The sequence below is a fragment of the Phodopus roborovskii genome, unplaced genomic scaffold, assembly GCF_943737965.1.
Source record: "Phodopus roborovskii unplaced genomic scaffold, PHOROB, whole genome shotgun sequence".
Lineage (NCBI taxonomy): Eukaryota > Metazoa > Chordata > Mammalia > Rodentia > Cricetidae > Phodopus > Phodopus roborovskii.
This window is the reverse complement of record NW_026126571.1, coordinates 11,414,766-11,439,543: the sequence shown is the minus strand read 5'-3', so window position 1 is coordinate 11,439,543 and position 24,778 is coordinate 11,414,766. Positions and strand designations below refer to the sequence as shown.

Below are 24,778 nucleotides of genomic sequence, written 5' to 3'. Positions count from 1 at the left end.
AGCTGCTAACAGATATTTGAGTATAAATGTTGCTGGAATAATTCAATCTTTGTATTTTAAAAATGCCTTGACTTCAAAATTAAAGTCTAAAGACATGTTACTTTGGAAAAGAGGTTCTGTTTTTTGTTTCCACAGAAGGTGAAGAGCTATGGATTCCTTCCAGACTAATATGGTTTCATCAAACAAGAGCCCCTGAAGCAGTGGCCCAGGTGATCCAATATCTAAGACATCTGGGATGATGCAACCTTGCAGACTACTACAGTCAGGAGTTGGCCATGATTCTGGATTTTCTCATGATCTCCTTGGGACAGTGCCCCCAAACAGCAGGAAGCAGTTTATCGAGAACAATGCCCAAATTCCCAAATATTGTTTACAAATGGGGTTTTTTTTTTTTATTTAAAAGGGGCTGCTTATAAATGGTAAATGATCACAGCCAATCTCTTTCTAAAGGAAAAAAGGGAGTGTGATATAAAAAATGAATGCTTTGTGAGGAATAGTGGAGAGGCTACCTTAAATGCCCTTCCCCGACAATGAGATTGATGACTACCATATGCCATCCTAGAGCCTTCATCCAGTAGCTGAAGGAAGCAGAAGCAGACACCCACAGCTAAGCACTGAGCTGAACTCCTGGAATCCAGTTGCAGAGAGGGAGGAGTGATGAGCAAAGGGGTCAAGACCAGGCTACAGAAACCCACATAGACAGCTGACCTGAACAAGGGGGAGCTCATGGACCCCAGTCTGATAGCTGGGAAACCAGCTTAGGACAGAACCAGACCCCCTGAACATGGGTCTCAGCTTTGGCAGTCTAAGGGACCTCTGACCGTGGAACCAGGAGATATCCCTGGTACACGAAAGGACTTTGGGAGCACATTCCCCATGGAGGGATACTCCCTTAGCCTAGAGGTAGGAGGGAGGGCCTAGAACCTACTCCAAATGACTTGATCCCTCCTGGAAGGCCTTACCCTCCCTATGGAGTGGGTAGGGAATGGGATGGAAGGAGGGAAGGGCATGGGAGGGAGGGAGGGAGAGGGAACTGGAATCTATATGTAAAATAAGAAAAAATAATAAAAAAAGAAATGAATGCTTTGCATTGATATGAATTTTGGTTTACTAATACAAGTTTAAGGTCAATTTTGTTATAGGTATGTTTTTAACTCCTGTTTAGATATTGTGTATATACAGCTCTTTTAAAAATATAATGTATAATTAAATACAGATTATAGATGCCAACCTCTAATAGTCAAAACTTGTATTTGTTAAATTTTCTAGATATACAGAGATATATTTCAACTGAATAAGTAGTCTTTAAAACCTTTCTAAGACCTACATAATATGGCATTTAAAAGGTTTATTAGGGGTTTTCATGACAAAGAGACGCAACTGCTCCTGGCAATACCAATTACATGTCAGAAAGGAAGATGGACAGTGAAAATACTCATTATGGAGCAAGACTAGCCATTTGGGCAAGAAACTGCTCTTGGCTGGACTGTTTGACTATATGCTGTATAAACTGGACATTCAGGACCCACAGGAAAGTGACTGCTGAACTTGACAAAATGAGATGGGACAGTCCTTCAGGATTCCTGCTTCACAGAAGAGTGTGCCAGCCATTCTGCAGGACACAGAGAAAAATTACCAACTTCCAATAAAGGTGGGACAGTTTCAAGTTTCCTGCTTCACTGAGAAGTCTGCCTGACACGCTAGGCCTACAGGCTGAAGATTGATGCCCCAGTATTACAGAAAACAAAATCTCTCTGTCCAGACGGCAAAATCTGTCAATTCTAGAGCTTATATATTATCTTTCTGGGGTCTTTGATGGAGTTTAAGACAGATAGTTATGGTTTTCTTTAGTTATGATAAAAGATAAGTTACATATAAAACTTTAGACTCACAAAGATAGGATATATGATAGAATATTTTCTTTAAATTTTACCAAATATTAGAGGACCAAATAGTCTTAACTATAGTTCTTGCTTGATGACTGTTTTGTTATATATAATTTTACTATGTTGTAAAGTTAAAACCTTTCTCTTTATTTAGACAGAAAAGAGGAGATGGTGGGGGGTGTCCTTCTATATATATGTTTCTCTTATTGGTTGATGAATAGAACACAGATGGGCCAGTATTCTGGCAGGAAACATTGGTGGGGCTACCAGATGAGGGGAATTCTGGGGAGAAGAAGGCAGAGAGAAACTGCCAGACAGACACCATGTAGCTACCAGGAAGGTAGGGTGCTAGCAATCACCAGTAAGATAAGGCCATGTAGAAATAACTAGATTAATAGTCATGGGTTAATAATTAAGAGAGAGCTAGTCGATAAGAAGCCTGAGCCATTGGGCAAAGAGTTTATAATCAATTTAAGCCTCTGTGTGTTTATTTGGGGCTGAAAGGCAGCAGGACCAGGCTGGACAGAAACTCCAGAGACAGTCTTTACTGTATATCTCTATCTTTTTCTGACCACATCAGTCTTTAATCTGCTAAACAGCACAGCTAGGATTAAATCACAGGCTGGCTCCACCCCATTCCTTGGCTTCCTGAGAGTCTAGTTTCATGGCAGAGGTACTGGTGGGAGCCATGTTTATGGCCAGAACTCTGTGGAATTTCTAGGTTCATGTCACCCCCAAGAAGAATGTCTCTGGTTGCTCATAATCACCATTTAAGTGTTTGGTAGCAGGGTCTTTTAAAAGGGACTTGTGGTTTTTGCCACTAACACTGAGTCAGGAGCCTCTCTTAAAAGAGCTGAGTCTCTGCTTGCCTCTAGCAAACAAAGCCCACCTGAGAAAATTTTGCTACCAAGAACCTGTGATTGATTCTGTCATTTTGTGTTTAGAATCCCTTTTTAAGCTTTCGTTAGGTTTTATATGAAAATTGTTGACCCACGTTGGATGCCAAAATGTAATTGGAGTTTTCAATTGGTCTAAATAATAAAACTCAGAGTCAGAATTAGAGGAAAATGCTGAGAGATCAGAGAGAAGGAGGAGCAAGCCACAGCCACACCTACCTCACTAGATTCCCAGTGGAAAAGAGAGCTAGCCTCTGTTTCTTCCCGCTTGTACCCTCTCTCCTCCCGCCTTCTCACTTCCTGTCTCTGCTCAGCCATCTCACTTCCTATCTGTCTGTACACACCTCCTAACCTCTGTGGTTAGCTAGTAGTAAGCTCCATCCTCTGATCTCCAGACAAGCATTATTTGTACAAACAAGTGATCACTACGATTTTCTTCATCGTGTGCCAAACACAACATCCACTAAGTAGTATTCACATGAGCTAATGTTGACTGTTGACCCATGGCCTCTCTTTGTGCTATACATGAGCCTCATCCTTCTTTGTCAAATTACAACGTGTTAGTATCAGGCCAGTGTCTGCTTTCACACCTCAACTCCTTTGTCCTCCTTCATATGGCTCAGCCCAGCCTTTCACCGTACCCAGCGCATTCGGGCCTTCTGTGCATTTTAAAGGGCTCATCTCTGAGCTGTTGCCAAATCTCTTGCCTCGGGGCCAAGATCAAGTACCTCCTTTGCAATGGTTGCTCCTGTTTGCATATCTGTGTTGCATTCCACACAGGAACATCCCTTGTTCCTTACATCTTCTGTCCTATCGTCTTGTGTTCTTTCTGTCAGAGGGTACTGAGTGTCCTTTCCTTATGAGAGGGTAGTTCTGCTGCACTGAAGAAAAGTCCCAATGTTAAGGAATAGAAATTTAAATCATAAGTCAATAACAACAAGAATGAAGTCACTATAAATGAAAATGCATATTAACAACCATATGCAAAAAACAGATGAAGATGTGGGGCTTAGGTTGGGCATGATCAAGAAGTATGTTATGTTCAACCTGAAGAATTTCCTTTAGTGATTTTTTTTTTAAAAATGGCCTGGGGTGGCTCTATGGGTAACATGCTTGCCACATAAGTGTGAGAACCTGATTCGCGTCCCAGGAACCCACATCAAGGCAGGCTCAGCACATGACTGTACTCAGAGTGATGTTGTGGCAAGATGAGAGATTGAGACCAGAGAATCTCCAGAAGAACATGGGCCAGGCAGCCTTTCGTGAGCAGTGGTGAACAAAAGACCCTGTCTCAGATGAGGCAGAAGGCAAAACCCATACCCTTACCTCCTTCTAAGTGCCATGGCAAGGAGGTTGCCCTCCAACAAGAGCAGGCACAAACACACAAACATACACAGACAACAACACACACACTGAAACACAGATTTTTAAAAGAAAATAAGGAAACATGCCAAGAATTAAATATGTGACTTTTGTCTAAGTCTTTACTCTCCATTCCCTCTTGGATAATATGTTCACTTGGGTGTGTACAATTTTGAAGGATCAAGTTGTTCCTGAGATAACTTACATTCTGTACATGGTACATCCACAGTGCACGCTCCCACATCACACCTCAGAAAGATGACAGGCTAAAGACTCAATAGAACAGGCTGCAAGGCTCCTTTAAGATACACTTCCCATGCTCTAGTAAATTGTCTGCTGACACCAACTCCCAATGGGTGAACCCAGAGCAGGTGCCCCTTTGAATACCAGCACAAACATTTCTGGGCTGATTTGCATATTGAGTTACTATACAACAGCCCAGGCTCCTTTAAGGTCAGCTGATAGGACTCTAACTAAGAAGCATTCTCTTTTCAAGCACTCAGAGATGGAGACAAATGCACTCCTCCTATGGATGCTGCTGCTCGGGGTTCCAGGTGAGAGGGTACAGAGAAGTGTGGGGAGCAGACACTGTAGCCTCCGTGGTTTTCCATGCCTCTAGTTTTTGATCATTACATTTAAGGCATTTGTAATTGGCTTTAAGCTCCCCCATTCCCTTTGATTTTCTGGTTTCTCAAAGCGATGACCACAAGGAGTCTTAAATTCTTTAATGAAAAATCCCTTTGCTGGCAAGGTTTCTAAACCTGTGTAACCATGGTCTGTGTGTTTATGATTCCAGGTTCCATTGGTGACATTGTGCTGACTCAGTCTCCAGATTCGTTGTCTGTGTTTATGACACAAAAGGCCACTATCTCTTGCAAGTCCAGTGAAAGTGTCAATGCATATGGCATAAATTTTGTGCACTGGTATCAACAGAAACCAGGACAGTCCCCCAAACTCCTCATCTATGCAGGATCCAACCTAGAATCTGGGGTCCCTGCCAGGTTCAGTGGCAGTGGGTCAGGGACAGACTTCACGCTCACCATCCATCCTGTGGAGGCTGATGATGCTGCAACCTATTACTGTCAGCAGAGTAAGGAGTTTCCTCCCACAGTGCTGCAGGGCTAAACAAAAACCTCTTGGGGTTGATGCTCACTAGGGCTCAGTCTCTGAGCTGTCCTTTACTGTCTGACATCTCCATACACAGCTCTAGTCTTGTTTGGGGAGAGATCTTAAACAAAGAAGCAAGCTTTTATAAAGTGATTTGCATGTTTGTCTCATCTTATATACTTCATAATCTAGTGATTTTCTAACAAAATATAGACCTTTATGACTGTATCTTAATTATTGTTTATTCATTTAAATTGTTATTGACACGTGTTTCTCTTGGAGATCCCTGTCTCCGTGACCATATTTCTGCCTCTTCCCTCCCACATTCAGTATTCCTCCTTTGACTTTCCTAACACTTAATATTGCTGGGAGGTTTTTTATGTGTTTTTAAGAGATAATAAATACAAATTTCTTGGGGAAAGGAGAGAGAGAGAAACAGAGAGAGGTGGGAGTTCGTTCCACCAATAGTTGGAGAAGTGGGAATTTGTTCCCACCAAATAGTTGGGGTACCAGTCTTAGGGCGTGGCTTCTGTGTGCAGAAGGTGATCCCTTATAAGGGAAAGGAAAATACTGAGCCTCCAGGGGAAGAAGACTAATGAGGCTATTTATCTTCAGTGGGTGAGTATTGCCCAAATAAATAATTGTTATTCTTTTATTTGGGTGTTCATGGACTTTCTTATCCACCCTCATTTGGCGCCCATGTGACCTACTCCCCACAGCCAGCCAGTGCCTAGCCGCCTTGACATCAGCAACTACTGGGCATAGGCGTCTTCCGTACCAGTGTATGGGACTCAGAGCCTGCCTCCTCCACCCACCATGCTTCATTAGCTTGGTTAGATGGCCACCACTCCCACCCATGTTCAGTGGCTGCAATGCCTGCCGGGAATGCTGGGTACACTCCTGACCTGTTCTCAGCCCCCACTTACGTTCCACGGCTACACTGCCCAGGGCACTACACACACACACACACACACACACACACACGACTGCCTGACTTTCTAGAGTATTGTGCAGTCCTCCACACGCGCTCACCACGGCCAGTGTGATCGTCAGCCACCACTACCGCCTCTGCCACGGGTTTTTCTCCCATCCCCATGTCTCTCTCCCACGATGTCCAGTGAGGCTGCCTACAGCTGTGCTTGGGCCAGCTTTGGTGATATACCTGCAACATCTGCTGGCCAAACGTCATCATTGCAAGTTAAAGTCACGGAATTCCCCAGAGGGACCTCGAGGCAGAACAAAGGACCCAGCATCAGGTAACATTCCTGCCCTGCCCCTCCACCCTCCACTAGAGAAGAGAGGAAGAAGAGATGGGAAGAGAACAGTATAAGAACACATCCAACAACAGCAAGACTTACATGACACCAGAGTCTAGGGATTCTAGGCCAGCAAAACCTGAACACCCCAACGCAGATGACACAGAAGAGAATGACCTTAAAAACAACTTCATGAAAATGATAAAGGCCCTCAAAGACAATATGAGAAAAATCCCTTAAATAAATGGAAGAAAAAACAACCCCAAAAATGCAAGAAATCAGCAAATCTCTTAAAGAAAGCAAAGAGTGCCTAAGGAAAAACAAACAAACAAACAAACAAACAGATGAAGGAAACAATTCGAACAGTCCATAACCTGAAAACAGAAATGGAGACAATAAAGAAAACACAAACTGAGGGAATGCTGGAAATAGAAAGAAAGGGTAAACGATCAGGAACTACAGATGCAAGCATAACCAATAGAATGCAAGAGATGGAAGAGAAAATCTCAAGCACTGAAGATAAACTAAAGGAAATAGATTAATCCACAAAAGAAAATCTTAAATCCAACAAATCCTTAACAAAAAATCCAGGAAATGTGGGACACCACAAAAAGACCAAACCTAAGAATACCAGGAATAGTAGAAGGCAAAGAATCCCAGCTTAAAGGTGCAGAAAATATATTCCTCAAAATCATAGAAGAAAACTTCCCCAACCTGAAGAAGGATATGCCTATGAAAATATAAGAAGCTTACCGAACACCAAAAAGACGGAGCCAAAAAAAAGTTCCATCACCACATAATAATCAAAACACAAAACATACATAATAAAGAAAAATATTAAGAGCAGTGAATAAAAAAGGCCAAGTAACATATAAAGGCAGACCTACCAGATTTACACCTGACTTCTCCATGGAAACTCTGAAAGCCAGAAGGTCCTGGATAGGTGTTCTACAAACAATAATGGTCCTATTGTTTACATTTTTATGTAAATAACAGAATATATAACCAAATACATTTGTCATATAGCAAAATAATTCAAAATATTCTTCCAGCATATAACCCATGTAACATTTTGTGTTATACATAAGCCATGTTATATATTATGGATTAGTCTATGAAAATTGTCCAAATTTTATCCAACAATTAATATACTTTAATTTTAAAATGTTTATGGATTTATTACATAATATGAAAATTCCCCTATATTTTCTGATTATGTGTGGCATTATTTTATTATATATTATGTGTATAGCATAATTTGGTTATAAAAATATATTGAGTATTCTGCATAAAGGACTAACTCTCCACAAGGACTTTCACGAGGTTATATATTTCTTGCACAAATAAAGCCTGTCTGAGGGTCAGAGAGTGGAGCTTGCCACTAGCTTACCACATCTTTTCTGCCTGTGCTGATGAGACCCTGAGACACAGGACAAGTATCTGGGATTTCACCTGAAGTAAATTACTGGATATTTTTGCAACTTAATCTGATAAATATCTGATAAATAATTTTCTTTCTTTTTTTTTTTTTTTACAATCTGTTAACTACTCCCATGCCAATGGCAAAAAATATCACCATCCTGGAATTTAGAAAAATAGCACCATCCAGAAATTTCCTGTTATGGATGGAATTTTAAAAGAGCTATACTACCGACCTGGGATGTATACACTGTCAGCCATGGCTGCTATTAATTTGATAATTCATATCGTATTCTAAAAAAACATCCAGAAGGATATACAAAAGTTAAATGGGAGCCTATACGTAAAAAAGATAAGGAAGCAATATTTTCTTGTGGAGTGCATTCACCAGAGAGAGTCAGAGGATAACCTGCATGAGTTCATTCTTTCTTTCCACCATGTGGAGTCTGGGAATCAAACTCAGACTCATCAGTCTTTGCTGTAAGCACCTTTCCAATTACCTTCTCAGCAAAAAAAAAAAAAAAAAAAAATCGCCTGGAGAGCTGGCCCAGAGGACATGGATTCACTTTCCAGCATCCACATTCAAAACCATCTGTAACTCTAGTTTGAGAGAGAATCCCATGCCCCCCTTCTGGCATCCAAGACAACAGGCACAAATAAGGTACACAAACATACAGACAGGATGCTCACTTATATACAATAAATACAAAGACATTTGTTAAAAGTTTAACTCTGGTCTAGGCTTGACGGACTCTAGAGGACAAGCATAGCTCCACCCCAGGTCTCTAGACTTGAAGTGGAAAGGATTTGACCCACAAACACACCCACCTGGCAGAAAGGCACCCATGGGGTACGTGAGTACATGGTGGGAATGGGAAAGAGAAGCAGAATTGTGAAGGTTCTGAGGAGAGAGGCACCCCTGACCTGAACAGGCAAGGGCAGTAGGAGTGGGTGGAGGTAGATGCCCTGCAGACACTCAAGGCCAGGTGTCTGGACGGCTTCCGCGCCATGACTTGGTCCATGACTCTAAAACAATTGAGAGGGTCTGTGTAGATGTCTGTGGCTCCCTTTTCCACCAAGGGCCGTGTGAACGCCCAGAGTCTTGTCCATTACCTGTGACCAAATTGATGTCCAAGGGATATGCCTTGCCAATCCAGGATTACTGCACCAAAACCCAGGCTGGGGGTCATGGGAGCAGCGGGACTGATCCCACCCCCTCATCTGCCATGTGGCAGGGGGGAGAGCCGGCTCCAGGACCACAAGAGAGGGACAACTGGCCCTGCCCATCATTCGCTTCAGCACAGGGAAGAGTGATGGCATCTCACCAGGGCAATACACTGGAGCTGACCCTGTTGGTGGGGCTCAGATAGCCAGGCCTGTGGGCAGGAGAGCAGGAGAGCTGCCCCGCCCCCTCCCTGGTATGCCCTGGGATGGCAAGGTAAAGGAAGCAAGCCTTCCCTCTGACCCCTTGCCACCTGTGACAGGCAGAAGAGTCAACCTCAGGGGCATGAAAACAGATGTGCTGGTCTTACCCGTCCTCACCAAATGCAACAATCCGGAGAGGATGCCCTGCACCTCACCTGGGGAAAACAGTAGAGCTGACCCTGGTAGTGACCCTGGGGTGTGAGAGCTGCTGCCCCTTGAGCTTGCGACGTTGGTGGAGCTAGCCAGAGCAGTGCTGGAGAACTCACCCGGGGGATGATGAGAGAAAGCTGGCAGAATGACCATCCCAGCTACCACCCAGGCCCAGAACCAGAACTAAAAAGTAGCCGACTCCAACCCCCACCTCACCTATGAACTGCTGAAGGGGTTAGACGATCAGATCCAGAGCTACAGAATCTCCAGAACACGAGGCAACGATAGGATGTCCAAGAGGGTTCCCAATGAGGGTGCAGCAGAACCCAGAGGCCTTGACTACACCAATGAGTGACTCTTCAATAAATACTGACAAGTAAAGATGCGTGGGCTACAGGGTATATACTGTGTGACTCAGTGGGCCACACCACAGCTTCTATGCTCAGATGTTTTTCAAGTTTGGGGGATTTGGTTTTACTTTTACATTTTGTTTTGTGGGGAGGTTGCAGGGTGGGAGCGAGGGGGACAAGGAGATGTTTAATTGGGTTGCCTGCTGTGAAACCCACAAAGAGTCAGTAAAAGACTTATTTTTAAGTTGAATCCTTTTGATCAGAGTGCTCCTACAAATCACATCCTTACAGCAGAGCAGGGACAGTGCACTCCCCACATGGACACTCACAGTAACAGAACGTGACGATTCCACAGGGCCAGCACAAAATCACCTGGGATACACCGCTTACAACACTCAAGGGGACTCTTTGCTAATCCTAACTGCCATAGGGTGACACAAGAGCAGGTGTCCTGTGAGCACCAAGTCAAGCTCTTCTGGGTTGATTTGCATATGGAGGCATCAACCCCAGTGCAGATTCCTCACACCATCTTTAAAGGCGGCTTGCAGTGCCCAGGGAGCAGCCTCTAGTCCAGGTCTCAGAGATGGGGTCAGCTGCTCTGCTGCTGTGGGTACTGCTGCTCTGGGTTCCAGGTGAGAGGATGCAGTGTTGGGCATATCCATTGTGGCCACAGTTGGTTTTTATGCTTTGGTGTCATGATCATTGAAATGATGGCATTTTGCTAGTTTTAATTTTCTCTTTTGTTTTATAGCTCCTCAGAACATAGCTCATGACTGCTGTTATAGATTCCTCATGCATGATAGTTTTACACTGGACTGCTTTTAGTGTATCTGTGACAGTGATATGTGTTTATCATTCCAGGTTCCACTGGGGACATTGTGCTGACCCAGTCTCCAGCTTCTTTGACCACGTCTCTAGGGCAAAGGGCCACCATCTCCTGCAAGGCCAGCCAGGGTGTCTCTATAGCATCTTACAATTTTATAAACTGGTATCAACAGAAACCAGGACAGTCCCCCAAACTCCTCATCTATGCAGGATCCAACCTAGAATCTGGGGTCCCTGCCAGGTTCAGTGGCAGTGGGTCAGGGACAGACTTCACGCTCACCATCCATCCTGTGGAGGCTGATGATGCTGCAACCTATTTCTGTCAGCAGAGTAAGGAGTTTCCTCCCACAGTGCTGCAGGGCTAAACAAAAACCTCCTGGGATTGCCGCTCACTGAGACTCCGTCTCTGAGCTGTGTCTTTTCACAGTACATCTCAGCCCTGGAACCCTGAACATATTGTTTCCAAAAAGGAGGAAGCTGTGAAATAGAAATTTTTTTTAAACAGTTATGTGTGTTTGTCCCACTCTGTATGCTTTATAATTTAACTATTTGCTTGCTAATAAAGGCATCTCTGATCTAGTTCCAAAGCATTTCTAGTCAATAGATTAACTAGACAGCAATTTTAAACTTACAAAAAAAAAAAAAAACTTTTTCTGTGTCATTAAAAATAAGAGCTTTGAACATTGAAGCTGATGTTCTGACCCTAACATGTCTTCATTTCTATGTGCTTGGTATGACAACCCCCTCTTCCATAGATCACAAATGCCACAGCTGCTTTCACTGCCTTGATTCTCACCTGCATCTCTGTATCCATCACCAACATGGGCTCACAGCCTTGGATTTATCAGCTGTGTCTTTCCCCATGTCCAATAGTCACGCCGTTTCCCACAGTATTTTCTACATGTGTGGACACACTCTCTTTGCTTTCTTTCCTTTATAATTCCATTTTCACTATCTCTTTGGGGATGCGAGGAATTAAGTTCTCACTATATATCCTGAGCTGACCTGGAAATCACTATCTAGTGCCCAGTGACCCTCAACTTGCAACCTGACTGTCTATTTCCCCCTGACTGCTGGATCACGACATCGCAACCAGCTCAGTTTCGTTTTCTTGTTGTCCTATCATTGAACCCTCGAGGACCAAGAGTGCACAGCCCTGGTCATGGAAGATTCGCTTCCCGGATACCTTCTTCTTCTACATGAGCCTTCTTTGCGCTTCTGCATCCTCCCCATGTGGAGCAGGAACACTCAACAGAATAATCCTTGACAATATTTCTCAGATGCGCATCTCCTGAGAGTTTTCAGGATTACAGTCCTGCATCACAAGACTGTAGGTTTCTTACTACTACACAACAGCTAATTCGAACTTGATGACTTAAGACCCCAACACCTGTAGTCTGAGCAGGGTATCTCCGGATTCTCTCCTCAGGCTCTCATAGGCTGTAGATGAGGAATTATCATGGCTGCATTCTCATCTGGGTGATCAAAGAATCTCCTTCCAAGCTCAGTCAACATGTTTACACAGGAACCGTGTGGCTGGGTATGCTACACCATTACTAACTGTGGGCTAGAGGTTTCCCTGACATGTGGAATCCCAGTTAGCACACCGGCAAGGAGATGCACAGCAAAGAGAAAACAGCTTCTTTTTAATTGATTTGATCTGATGAAGTCAAGCACACCCAGGTCAATCTCTGTTTAAATGAACATCCAGTACTCGGGATTTGTATCTTTATTATATCTACAAAATCTCACAATCTCAAATCTGGTCACAGGCCAAATGCAGTTTCTCCAGAGGGAGCATTATGATCTCTGGGTCTTAGCAGTCACCTGGAGCAGGAGAGAGAGAGGGGGGGGGGAATATAGGCTTTTCCTGAATTTCCTGAAAATATAGTCACCAGGGGGTAACATTCTGGCATCTGTGGCTCCTTCATTCAAACCCCCGTATGTCATTGCAGAAAAACAACCTACTTTTATGTATCTTTGGCCAGGAAGTACACTGGGAGCTGAGCAGTACCCAGCCTTCTACATCTGCTCTATGAGTCCTCGCATCTCTGCTCTCACTGAGGTGTACCTGTACCTTGTCACTGAAGCAGCAGGGGGCAATTGAGCTTTAGGAGACTGACCCAGCAGCAGCAAAGCTCGGATGGGTGAGTCTCAGATGGGCCAGGCACCTAGGGCTCCGGCTCCAGAATGTCCCCTGCTGCCGCTGTGCTTTTCCGTGTTTGCTGCTGCCATTTTTCTCTGGTATCAGCAACGGCGTGAATGGATGTGGGAGGATCCACGCTGCCTTTAGTGTAGTGTGGTTATCTCATAGAAATACCCTGTTCTACTGGGCATTTTTACCTGTGGATTATTATGAAGACGATTTCCTCCTAAGCTGTACTGTTTAACCAGAGTAATGATTTTATACCATAATAGTGTTAGTTCAAATAGAATGTTGATGATTAGAGGCTTTTAACAATTATAGTAAGGGACTAGGGTGGAGGTTAGTTTAGTGGGAAAATTAATATAAAGGTAGGATGTAGTGTTGCCCCCATTCCTGATAAAGCAGGGGCTGCAAAAGGTGGGAAATGGGAACAAGGCAGTGTCACACAGCTAGGACTTTTGAGTTCCTCTTGAGGGGTCATACAGACTGTGGTATGCACAGGTTTGGGTGTCATCATAGCTAAAACAAAGCTGTAAATAACGACTTAAGGTTAGGGTGAGATGATATTCAAGATGGAGGACAGGGAGAGCAGACTCCGGGCCTTTCTCTCCAGTAAGTTAAGACCACGTGGAAACACTTAGATTAATAGAAATGGGTTAATATTTAAGACAGAGCTAGCCGATAAGAAACACTAGTAACAGGCCAGCAGCTTTATATCTAATACAGCGTCTCTGTGTATTATTTGGGGGTGGCTCGGCTGTGGGCCCAGGCTGGCGGAAAATCCATATCCTAACAAAATGACGCCAGCAATGTGGCTAAGAACTTCCACTTAAAACTTAACAAAAGCTTTTAAAGAGGTTTTAGAAACAAAAGAACAGAGACAAGCAAGGCTTCTTGGTAACAGCATATTTCTTGGTTTTGCTAGAGACAAGCAGAGATTTACACGGCTCCTTTAAGGGAGGTTTCCTGACTCAGCGTAAGTGGCAAAAAAAACCACAAGGCTTTAAAGAGCTCTGCTAACAGGTGAATGGTGCATAGGAGAGCTGACAATGGCAGTGACCACATCTCCAAGCTGGCTTCATGCTGCTGGATGGCAAAGTAGTTCTGGCAGTAAAAGTACCCACCACCATCTTTGATAGACTGCAGTTAATACAGCTGTGGCTTTCAGTTTAGCAATGTTGTTGTTTACTCGTGGACAGAAAAAGATAAAGATTTAAAGTAAAGACAGATTCAGATTAAGAAAAGCCTCTAACGGTTTACAGTGTGTTTTAAAATATATGTAGGCTCGGGAGAGAAAAAGAAACAGGATAAAATGGTTTTTAAAAGAATAATAAAAAGAGAGAGTAGTTAGGTGTGGTGGCACACACCTTTAATTCCAGCACTCGGGAGGCAGAGGCAAGCAGATCTCTATAATTTCAAAGTAAACCTGATATACAGAGTTAATTACAGGACAGATAAAAGTTACACAGACAAACCCTGTCTCAAAAAATGAAAAAATACAAGTAGAAGAAATAGAGTAAAAGCCATGTAAAGATGGTAAGCACAAAATGAATCTGGATACTGTATGTTATCGTATTGTCTTTAAATTGTTTGACTTCTGAGGAAATAACAAAAACTTTTAAAAGAAATACTGCTGAATTAATCCAATTTATATATTTTAAAAATGTTTTACTTCAAAATATAAGTCCAAGGACAGGTTACTGGGGAAAAGGATTTCTTTGTTTTTTGTTTCCACAGAAAATGCAAAGTTGTGGGTTCCTTCCAGACTAACATGGTTTGATCAAGCAAGACCCCCTAAAACAGCATCCCAGGTGATCCAACATTCAAAACAGCTGGGATAAGGTAGCCTTGCAGACTACAGCCAGGATTTCTACATCTTCTTAGGATCCCCATGACAGCAACCCCTACCAGCAGGAAGCAGTTTGGAAAGAATGATGCCCAAATTCCCAAATATCGTTTATAAATGTTTGTTTTCATTTATATGGAGTTGGTTATAAATGGTTAATGATCACAACCAATCTCTTTTTGAAGGTAAAAAGTGGATTATGGTATAGAAATGATTACTTTGTCTTGGAATGGATTTTCATTTATTGATATAATTTAAGGACAATTTTGTGATATGTATATTTCTCCTCTTGTTTAGGTATTGTATTTAAATAGCTCATTTATAAATGTAATGTATAATTTAGTACAGATTATAGATCGGTACCTATAATAGTCAAAACTTATAGTTAGGTGAGTTAGATTTTCTAGATATATAGAGATGTATTTGAGATAGATAGGCATTCTTCAAACCTTTCAAAGACCTACAGAATATGGCATTTAAAATGGTTTAGGGTTTTTCTTGATGGTGAGACGTAACTGCTCCAGGAAGATGGACATCAAAGAAACACATTATGAAGTTTGCTTTCGATATGGCAAGATTAGCCATTTAGGCAAGATACTGGTCTTGTCTGAACTGTTTGACTTTATGCTGTATAAACTGGACATGCAGGACCCACAGAAAAGTGACTGCTGATTCAAGATGGACATTGCTACAGAGTTCCTGTTTCATGGAAGAGTCTGCCAGACAGTCTGCAGGACACAGAGAAAAGTGAATGACAAACTGCCAATACAAGAAGACAGTTTAAAGTTTCCTGCTTTGCTGAAGAGTCTGCCAGACACACTATGGCCTATAGGCTGAAGATGGAACTTTACAGAAGAACTTCAGGTGACTGACCAGGCAGTGAGTTGTCTCTGCCATTTCTAGAATTTATATATTATCCTTCTGTGGTCTATGAAAGAGTTGAAGACAGATAGTTATGGTTATAGTTTTCCTTAGTTAGGATTAAAGATAAGTTACATATAGGACTTTAGACTCACAAACATAGGATAGATGATAAAAATATTTTCTTTAAATCTTGCTAAATATTAATGGATTGAACTTTGTTAACTGTGGTTCTTATTTGATAACTGTTTTGTTATATATTTTGCTATGTTAAAAAGGCAAGATAGGCGGGACTAGGAGAGAAGGATGATTCAAGAAGAGGTAGGAGGAGATTCAAGATGTAGGACAGGGAGAGCAGAATTCTCTCCGATAAGACCACATGGAAACACTTAGATTAATAGAAATGGGTTAATATTTAAGACAGAGCTAGCCAATAAGTAATGCTAGTAACAGGCTAACCGCTTTATATCTAATACAGCATCTCTATGTGTTATTTGGTTCTCTGTGTATTAATTGGGGCTGGCGGGGCTCTGGGTCCAGGCAGGCAGAAAAACTGCTCCTAACAGTATATTATCCTGGTCTCTCCAGAAATTGTTACTGTGTATTTTCCTGGTCTCTCCAGAAATAGCAACTGTGTGTAAAAAAAAAAAATGGTTAGGTTAAGATGCTTTTGTTAATGGCTTTGAAAATCTTGGGAAACAATTTAAAGTTTAGAGAGACACAGTTTTAATAGTTGAGTGAGGGACTCATTGAGGTCAGTGAACAAAAACAATGGCAGCCTGACTATTGCTGACTTGCTAAGATGGGTTAGTGATCAAAGATGATAATTAATCCCTTGTACCCATTTCTGCTCTCAGCTTCATGATATAAAAAAAAAAAAATGGTTGATGAATGGGCATACATGAGGATTTAAAGTAGATTTTATTGTCTTTCATATATAAAAGTTTAGATTTGTGATTCTTTTAAGATTATTTATAAGATTACCTTTTGAGATGATAAAATGAGTGATCCTTTCCTGGTAACTGGAAAATACAGCCTGCCAGTAAAAGAACTAGCTGAGAGAAATACCCTGCTTGCTTACACTCTGTAATAGCAAAATGCTGGACGAAAGCATATGTAGGTTCTCGGGGATAATTTCTTTCTCACCTATAATACATAAAATGTTTAATTGTGTAAGGGAAATTGGAAACACGTGCTTTACTCATCTTCACTGTAATCATTCACTTAAAAAACAGAATACAACCAGAGTGTAGTGCAGTTGCCATCGCAGCCGCCACCTCCACCAGGAACAGTTGAGGCAGGATCAAGGCATCTCTCCACCTCACACACCCCTGTGTCTAGGCTGGGCAAGGTATCTCCCCATATAGAATGGGCTCCATTAAGTCAGTTTGTGCATTAGTATTAGATCTTGAACCCACTACCAGTGGCCTCATATATTATCCCAGTCACACCATTGTCACCTATATTAAGGGAGTCTAGTTTGGTCTTATGCAGGATCCCCATTTGTCAGACCTGAGTCAGTGATCTCTCATTAGCTCAGGTCAGCTGATTCTGTGGGTTTCCCCATCATGGTCTTGACTCCTTTGTTCATATTATCGCTCCTCCCTCACTTCGACTGTACTCCAGGAGCCTGGCCCATTGGTTAGTTGTGGATTTCTGCATCTGCTTCCATCTGTTTGTGGAAGAGGGTTCAATCTTCTCTGGGATTGTGGATTGTAGGCTGGGTATCTTTTTCTTTATGTCTGGTATCCACTTATGAGTGAGTACATACTATATTTGTCTTTCTGGTTTTGGGTTACCTCATTTGGGATGTTTTCGTTTGTTTGTTTGTTTTTGTTGTTGTTGTTTTGTTTTGTTTTGTTTTTGTTTGTTTTTTTTTCCTAGTAACGGCCATTTTAGGATGTCATTGTTTCTTACTGCTGAGTAGTACTCCGTTGTGTAAATATACCACATTTTCTTTATCCATTCTTCAGTTGAGGGGCTCTAGGCTGTTTCCAAAATATGCCTGTTACAAATATTGTTGCAATGAACATAGTTGAGCAAATGTCCTTGTGGTATGACTGGGCCTCCTTTGGGTATATGCCCAACAGTGGTATTGCAGGGTCTTGAGCTAGGTTGATCCCTAATTTTCTAACAAATCGCCATACTGGTTTCCACAGTGCTGTACAAGTTTACACTCCCACCAGCAATGGAGGAGTGGTTCCCCTTTCTCCACATCCTCTCCAGTATAAGCTATCATTGGTGTTTTTGATCTTGGCCATTCTGATCGGTGTAAGATAGAATCGCAGAGTGGTTTTGATTTGCATTTCCCTGATGACTAAGGATGCTGAGCATTTCCTTGAATGTCTTTCTGCCATTTGAGATTGTTCTGTTGAGAATTCTCTATTTAGATCTGTATCCCATTTATTTGGTAGTTTGATTTCTAGTTTTTTTGAGTTCTTTGTATATTTTGGAGATCAGCTCTCTGTCAGATGTGGGGTTGGTGAAGATCTTTTCCCATTCTGTAGGGAGCTGTTTTGTCTTGTTGACTATGTTCTTTGCTTCGCAGAAGCTTCTCAGTTTTAGGAGGTCCCACTTATTAATTGTTGCTCTCAGAGTCTGTGCCATTGGTGAAGAACTCACTCTTATTGGAATAAAATCCCTACTTGGCCAACATTAACCCTTTCTAAAACTATTTACAACCACCTAGTTACTAATCACTAAGATCCACCTTCTTCTAACTCATTGCACATAGGTAAACTCTTCATGAATATCATAATAAATTCAAATGCATCATGTAGTTTAACAATAGTTACTTCCTACCCTGTTTTTCTTCTACCTGCATCCCCACAGCAATACCTGTATATATCTCATGCACATATGTAATTTTATGTATCTGTCTGAAATCTAGACTTCATAAAGGGAATCTAATATTTCTAAGACTGGGTATTTTGTTTGTTTGTTTGTTTTGGAGGGATTTTTACTTAATATAATGATCTCTCTAGTTGCATCTGTTCTCTAGCAAATGGTGCTATTTCATTCTCCTTTATGAGTGAGCAGAATTCCATTGCTCATGTATGCCCCATTTTTTTTATCCATTTGTTATTAACAGGCACCTATGCTGGTTCCATGGCTTAGACACACATCAGTGAGCACATCTCAGTGATGTGCTGACTTAGAGTCCTGCCGTTATATACACTCTGGAGTAGTACAACTGAGTCATATGCTAGTCTTAAATCTAGGTTTTCAAGAACTCTCCATACTAACTTCCATGGTGGCTGGGTTACTTTGCACTCTCACCAGAGGATACCACAATCCTGAACATCCATTACTTTGCTTTCTTTATGATAGCTGTTCTGTGAAATCTCAATGTACTTCTGATTTGCACTTCCCTGTTGGTTAAAGATATGAACATTTTTATCATATACTCGTTGTTCATTTGCACTTCATCTTTTGAGAAATGTCTTTTATTTGTCCAGATATTGACCAGATTCTTTGGGTTGGTTTTACCATTTGTAGTTCTTTATAAACTCCAGTTATTGTTCCTCTGTGATGGATAGCTAGCAAAGATTTTCCTCCCATTCTTTTGCTATGCAGACGCTTTTTAATTTTGTGCAGTCTTATTTGAGAATGCTTGTTTTTATTTCCAGGTCAACTCATGACTAGCTAGCTGTAATGGTGCACCTTTTTATTACACCCTGGCCAGTTTCAAATAGAACTACAGTCAAGAATTTTCTGCCACACAGTGACTAACTACATATGTCACAGCCAGTTCTGTTGACAAATTTGGTTGCTAAAAATTTTCTTCCTACAGGATCCATTGGAGCAATCATCGTCCCATTTCAGCAGGAAGTAATCTTAATATGACTACGCCCCCTTTCCCTACCCTTGGAATTTTGGGATAATAGTCATCGTCTTTGGGTTGGTTTTAGTTATTTGGGATTGGGTGATGCTTACACTCGGGTTTATCTTTTAGACAGGAATAGGGAATGGTGGGTAAAGGTATGGTTTAGATGGGATATAAGTAGATTAGCCTATTTCCTTGAGAATTTGAGTATGAATGAGATAGTATTTTACAGCTTACATTGTTATGTATTCCTATGTGGTAAGCTATGTAAAATTAAGTTTATATTTTGTTATATTGTGTTAAATGTTTCCACTTATAATATTTTATGCACATTATTTTTTACCATATTCTATGTATGTATACTTTTCCTGTATTCAAGACATTTTGTATATTGATACAATTGGGATATTTATCTTGCTGCCCTTTATAGTTCTACCTCTTGTCTTGACACTTATACTCTACCTCTATTTTAGGGATTTACTTGTAGGTATATGTAAATAGTTATATTGTTTAAGTATTTGTTCCTGCTTTACTCAGGAAAGTTTTAATCAGTCTTTTTAGCTAAGTTCCCGAGTATTACAGATTATCTTCACTCACATTTCCTGTACCTATGAGATTAGTCAGATATAGATGCTTAATCTTCAATCACTTCATAGACATGCAGAACATGGCATTTAAATGTTTTAATATTAGTACTCCATTGACATGAGACACTGTTGCTCCTGACAGCACCGTGCACTTTCCCGAAAATATGTTGGACACTGTTGTTGCTCCTGCTGGAGTTCAATCTCGCCTCAGCTAATGGCCTGTTGGGCATAGAATTGCCCCCACCTTGACCACTGATTTGGACATGCAGTCCTATGTGCTTGCAGGAGACAAATATAGAAGACTGCTTGACCTTGCCAAGTCAGGGTAAGACAGCCATTCTATTTCCCTGCTGTTGTTGTGGTCTGTCAAGTTCTCTTGGCCTTAGCCAAATCTGGGTGTACCAACGTCGCTGTGAGACCTAGGGTGACTGTTCAGGTGGCTTGCTGTTTCTGTCCTTGCTGCACCTTTTGGAAGTTGTCCATCCGCATTTCCTGTCTACTCTAGTATTGTTAATTTCCTTCTCAGGTCTTGATGAGGTTGAAGATTAAACTATCACAACTATTATTCTCTCTTCCTAGTTAGATATATTAGGTACTAGACTTACGTTTTCCAGCTTAGGACAACTCTATTGTAAACTCCATTATGCCCTCACCCTAGGACTAGATATGTAGGTCATTTTGTTCTCGATTTTCCTTTTCTTAGAGCACACTTGTTATTCACTGTTTTGTATATAGTTTTGTATTAAGCCTAAATCTTTTCTTTAGACTAAAAGGGGAATTGTAGTGAGGTAGTCCTTCTGTAGCACCGACCACGCCCATTGGGGGTGGAGCGATGGGCGGAGGTGACCTGAGGAAGGAGGTCGGAGGGGGCCAGGAAGGCGCTCTCTTGCTGGTGTGACTCGGACAGGAGAGGATCGGGTTGAATTTCCTGGTGTTCATCTGTCTAGGTTGTAAGTTATTTCTCCCTGAATAAACATCTATTCGGCCTATTTGTTTATCCTGATCCTTATTTACCGCAATACTTCCCTGTTGGTTAAAGATATGAACATTTTTATCATATACTCGTTGTTCATTTGCACTTCATCTTTTGAGAAATGTCTTTTATTTGTCCAGATATTGACCAGATTCTTTGGGTTGGTTTTACCATTTGTAGTTCTTTATAAACTCCAGTTATTGTTCCTCTGTGATGGATAGCTAGCAAAGATTTTCCTCCCATTCTTTTGCTATGCAGACGCTTTTTAATTTTGTGCAGTCTTATTTGAGAATGCTTGTTTTTATTTCCAGGTGATTGTTTCCATATCTTGGGGTACTCCTTCTTCCCTCTGTCATACACTAAAGTCACTAATTTGTATTGAATTGGTTTGTGCACATTTTGAGACATAAGAATCGCATTTCATTCTTCTACCTGTGGACATCTAATTTCCCATCACCACTTTGGAATAGGCTGTCTTTTCTGCAATGCGTGTTTTTTGGCATCTTTATCAAAAATCAGGTGACTGTACCTGTGTGAACTTACTTCTGAGTCCTCTCTGTTACTTGACCAGTCTACATTCATTTTATGTTCATACATACAGTGCTGCAATTTCTAAAAAATAAAATTATTTTATTGGTGCAAAATTAACATTCAAGTAGTATACATTCTTTCATCCCTTCTTTCCCTGCAGTAGCAACTAAAACGGTCTTGTCTTTCAGATGGTGGAATTTCTGCAGGAGGGGCCTTCGAACAGCTGTATGGAACAAAGCATCTTCATGGCCCCTGTTGACAGTGGTAGGGTATAGACTGTAACATGAGAGGGTGTTGTGCACTGATATTTAAGGCATGATATAATTTACTCTGCCCTGATCAATATAATTGTTCAAAAGAAAATTTGAGTGAGAACAGTAAGAGACACTTATTGTGTTGATCTTTTCTTATAAAATTACTACTTTGACAGTCAAAATGCAGTAGTGCTTTTTAAAAACTCTTTTCACTCTAACTGCTTTTTCCCAGTGTGTCTAGAAGCTCACACCTCCCTCAGGCGTTCAATGCATATGGCAGCATGTGCATAAAAGTTATTTCAGTGAGAAACTGAAGGTACAAGATTACTATATCTGTAGGAGCCTATGCTCTGATGCTCATCCTTACTTTAATAGTCCCAAGGAAGACCACTTCCTCTCCTAGATTATTTAGAGGACAAAAGTCTACACATATCTTAGAAATCATCCATCACACCCTTGGCATGAGGAAATAAATGTCATGCCACAAACATCTCAAGCAGATCAGTTATGTAGCAGGATAGACCTGAGGCTAAAATTAGGTCCCTCAACTTCTACTTTGTGTCCTTTGCCACCTCTCACCACTTCTCCAGTCCAAAGTCTGGTATCTCATGAGGTTAAAAACCACCTACGCAACTGTGCTATTAAAAACATTCTAAATTCATGTTACATTCTTTAAGGCAGGGCTTCTTATCTGTTCACATAGACCCTAGCAGGAAGTGAATGAAGGTTCTCCACTGTTGCTTGTTTAGATGAAAGCTTATCTTTTAAATTCTATCATTTTCTCATAGCAAGTAATACTTCCAGTCTACACATCTGTATCGTGGTTTAATAAGGATCTGGAAAAACAGATAGGCTGAATAAATGTTTATTCGGGGAGAAATAACTTACAACAGAGACAGGTGAACGCCAGCAGATTCCTGGTCCCTAGGGTGCTCTCCATCCCTGTCCAGCAAGCGAGAGAGCACTCAGGGGCCTCTTCCCCAGCCCTCGTTCCCCCAGGTCACCAGTGCCCCTGTCCCCACCCCCAATGAGCATGGTCAGTGCCACAGGTGCAGACAGAGTGAATATCTCACTACACATCTGGGTGTCAATTTTTGTGTAACACTTTTTATGAAACACTGCATGGACACTAATGAATTGTTCAGTGAGCTTGCCCGCCTTCACAATGCCTCTCTAGTGCCACCTCGATTAGAGATTTCAGTCATCCTAATTTGAGAAAAGCAAGTGAAAATCCTGAAGGCAGCCATGGCAAGCAACAAGATCGAAGTCAAGGCAGAACCCAGAATTCAGCAGTAGCAGTGATGAGCACATCTAGCAGATTCATAGGATGACAGGGGAACACCTGTCTCATGCACAACTCTGAGCCTGCTTTTCCAGCTTCCTCAATGAATTTGTGACTGCTATAACTTGAGTTTGGAGTGTTTCCCAAATCTCCAAGTATTCAGGGTTTGAATCCCAGCTAGCACACTACTGGGACACAGTAGAACTTTTCAGAAGTCAGGCCTGGTGAGAGGTCTTTAGGTCGTGGAGGCTGTTACCTCAGAAAAAGATTGTAGGATCTTCTCTCTCTTTTGCATCTTAAACATGGGGCGAGTCTATATGATCCTCAAACAAACCCTTCATGACACCAGAAGCTCCAAAGCAACAGAATCAATGAAACCTCCACAACTGTGAACGAAAACAAAGTTTGAGACATTGTAAATTGGTTGTCTCGGGTACTTTGTTACAGCAACAGAAAGCTAGCAAGCACAGACCAAAACATAGTCTATTCTTCTTTTTCTAATGTGTATCTCATAAATTTCATTATTTGTGTCTGTTAAAGCTGATATTGATTGCTTTTTAAAGAATTCCAACTACCACATCATCCACACTGAAGGCATGGTGCCCCAGAAACCACTAGTTACAGCTGCCATGGAAATGGAATGGGGGTATTCTTGGAGATTTCCCCACATCAGTTCATTGCAATTGCCCAAGAGATGCATGATCTAACGGAACCCTCTACTTGCCATTGCTATCTACCACTAGCTGTGAGGTTTATGCTCCATAGAGACATTTGTCTAAGCCTTCTGAATGCAACCAAGAGGTATTAAACAGCACAGCCCTCGCCTCCATGGGGTCCTTAAGACAGCTGATGATCCTCTATGTGGAAAGCGTTTCCCAAATCTGAAAAAAAAAAAAAAAAACTCCCCTCCAGTCCTACTCCACTACCCCAAAAAGAAAATACAGGGTTTCCTTGCAGGGACACTGGATACTTTGCTGTATTGTTTAGGAACTTTGAGACAGCCTATACAAAAAAATATTCCCTTTCCTTTGATATGTGTAAGAATGTGTGTGTCTCCCTGCTCAGGACTCCTGTTTGCAATGGTAGTGAAAGATGGTCAAATAAATCTTGTATTTTAAAGTCTAGACAAACAAGTTTTGCTGACACAGCAATTGTGAAATGGGCGAGAAACACAGAATCAAAGGTGACTCCTGCATGTATTTGAACCTGAGCAACCACTGAATTTGAAACGGTGTCTTCTGAGCTGGGTAATACTGAGGGAAAGCAGCTTTGGAAAGCATGTGGGACCAGGACTTCATGCAGAACACATTAGAATTCCGAGATGCTGACAAAACACCAGCCAGCAATGTCTCCTAGTCTAGGGAAACAGGCTGAGTCAGAGGTGCAAATATAGGATACAGGCTGAGATCATCAGACAAGGAATGTAAATAGATGAGTCCCACAAGATAACCCAGTACAGAGAACTTAATGCATGAGGGGGAACTATGAGCAGAAAGGCACAGCTACAAGGAGAAGCTTGAATCAATAATGTTGTCCAAGATTGTCTCTTCGGTTTTAATGTGAAATTAAAATGCTAATGAAAAAAATGTAAGACTTATTGCTACTAAATGGTCAGACATCTAATGTTCTAACACATTCCATTGAGGAACCACAAGTCTGTCTCCCTGGGAAATTAGAAGATTTGGGAGATCATTAAAATAATAACTATTGTTATTATTAATAAAGCACCAGTTGTCATCGGCCCTCTGCTAACCTGTTTTATTCAAATTTAAGTGCTGACCTGTTTTATTCAAATT

General features: G+C 41.5%; 2 protein-coding genes across 2 annotated transcripts in view; one reads left to right on the top strand and one right to left on the bottom strand.

Annotated features, from left to right (window-relative positions):
• The window catches only part of LOC127235735 (ribose-5-phosphate isomerase), an 877,486-nt gene that overhangs the window by 781,238 nt on the left and 71,470 nt on the right, over positions 1-24,778 (bottom strand). The gene's annotated exons all lie outside the window — the stretch shown is intronic.
• LOC127235831 (immunoglobulin lambda-1 light chain) lies at positions 4,916-12,783 on the top strand. Its single transcript, XM_051203262.1, has 3 exons — positions 4,916-5,234; positions 10,713-11,006; positions 12,665-12,783. Exons 1-3 carry the CDS (start codon positions 4,916-4,918, stop codon positions 12,781-12,783), a joined length of 732 nt encoding a protein of 243 aa, XP_051059219.1.

Coding starts and splice junctions, on each gene's coding strand:
- LOC127235831 (XM_051203262.1), top strand. CDS start 4,916: ATGGTCTGTGTGTTTATGATTCCAGGTTCCATTGGTGACATTGTGCTG. Junction 5,235..10,712: donor AACCTATTACTGTCAGCAGA/GTAAGGAGTTTC, acceptor TTATCATTCCAG/GTTCCACTGGGGACATTGTG. Junction 11,007..12,664: donor AACCTATTTCTGTCAGCAGA/GTAAGGAGTTTC, acceptor ATCTTTGGCCAG/GAAGTACACTGGGAGCTGAG.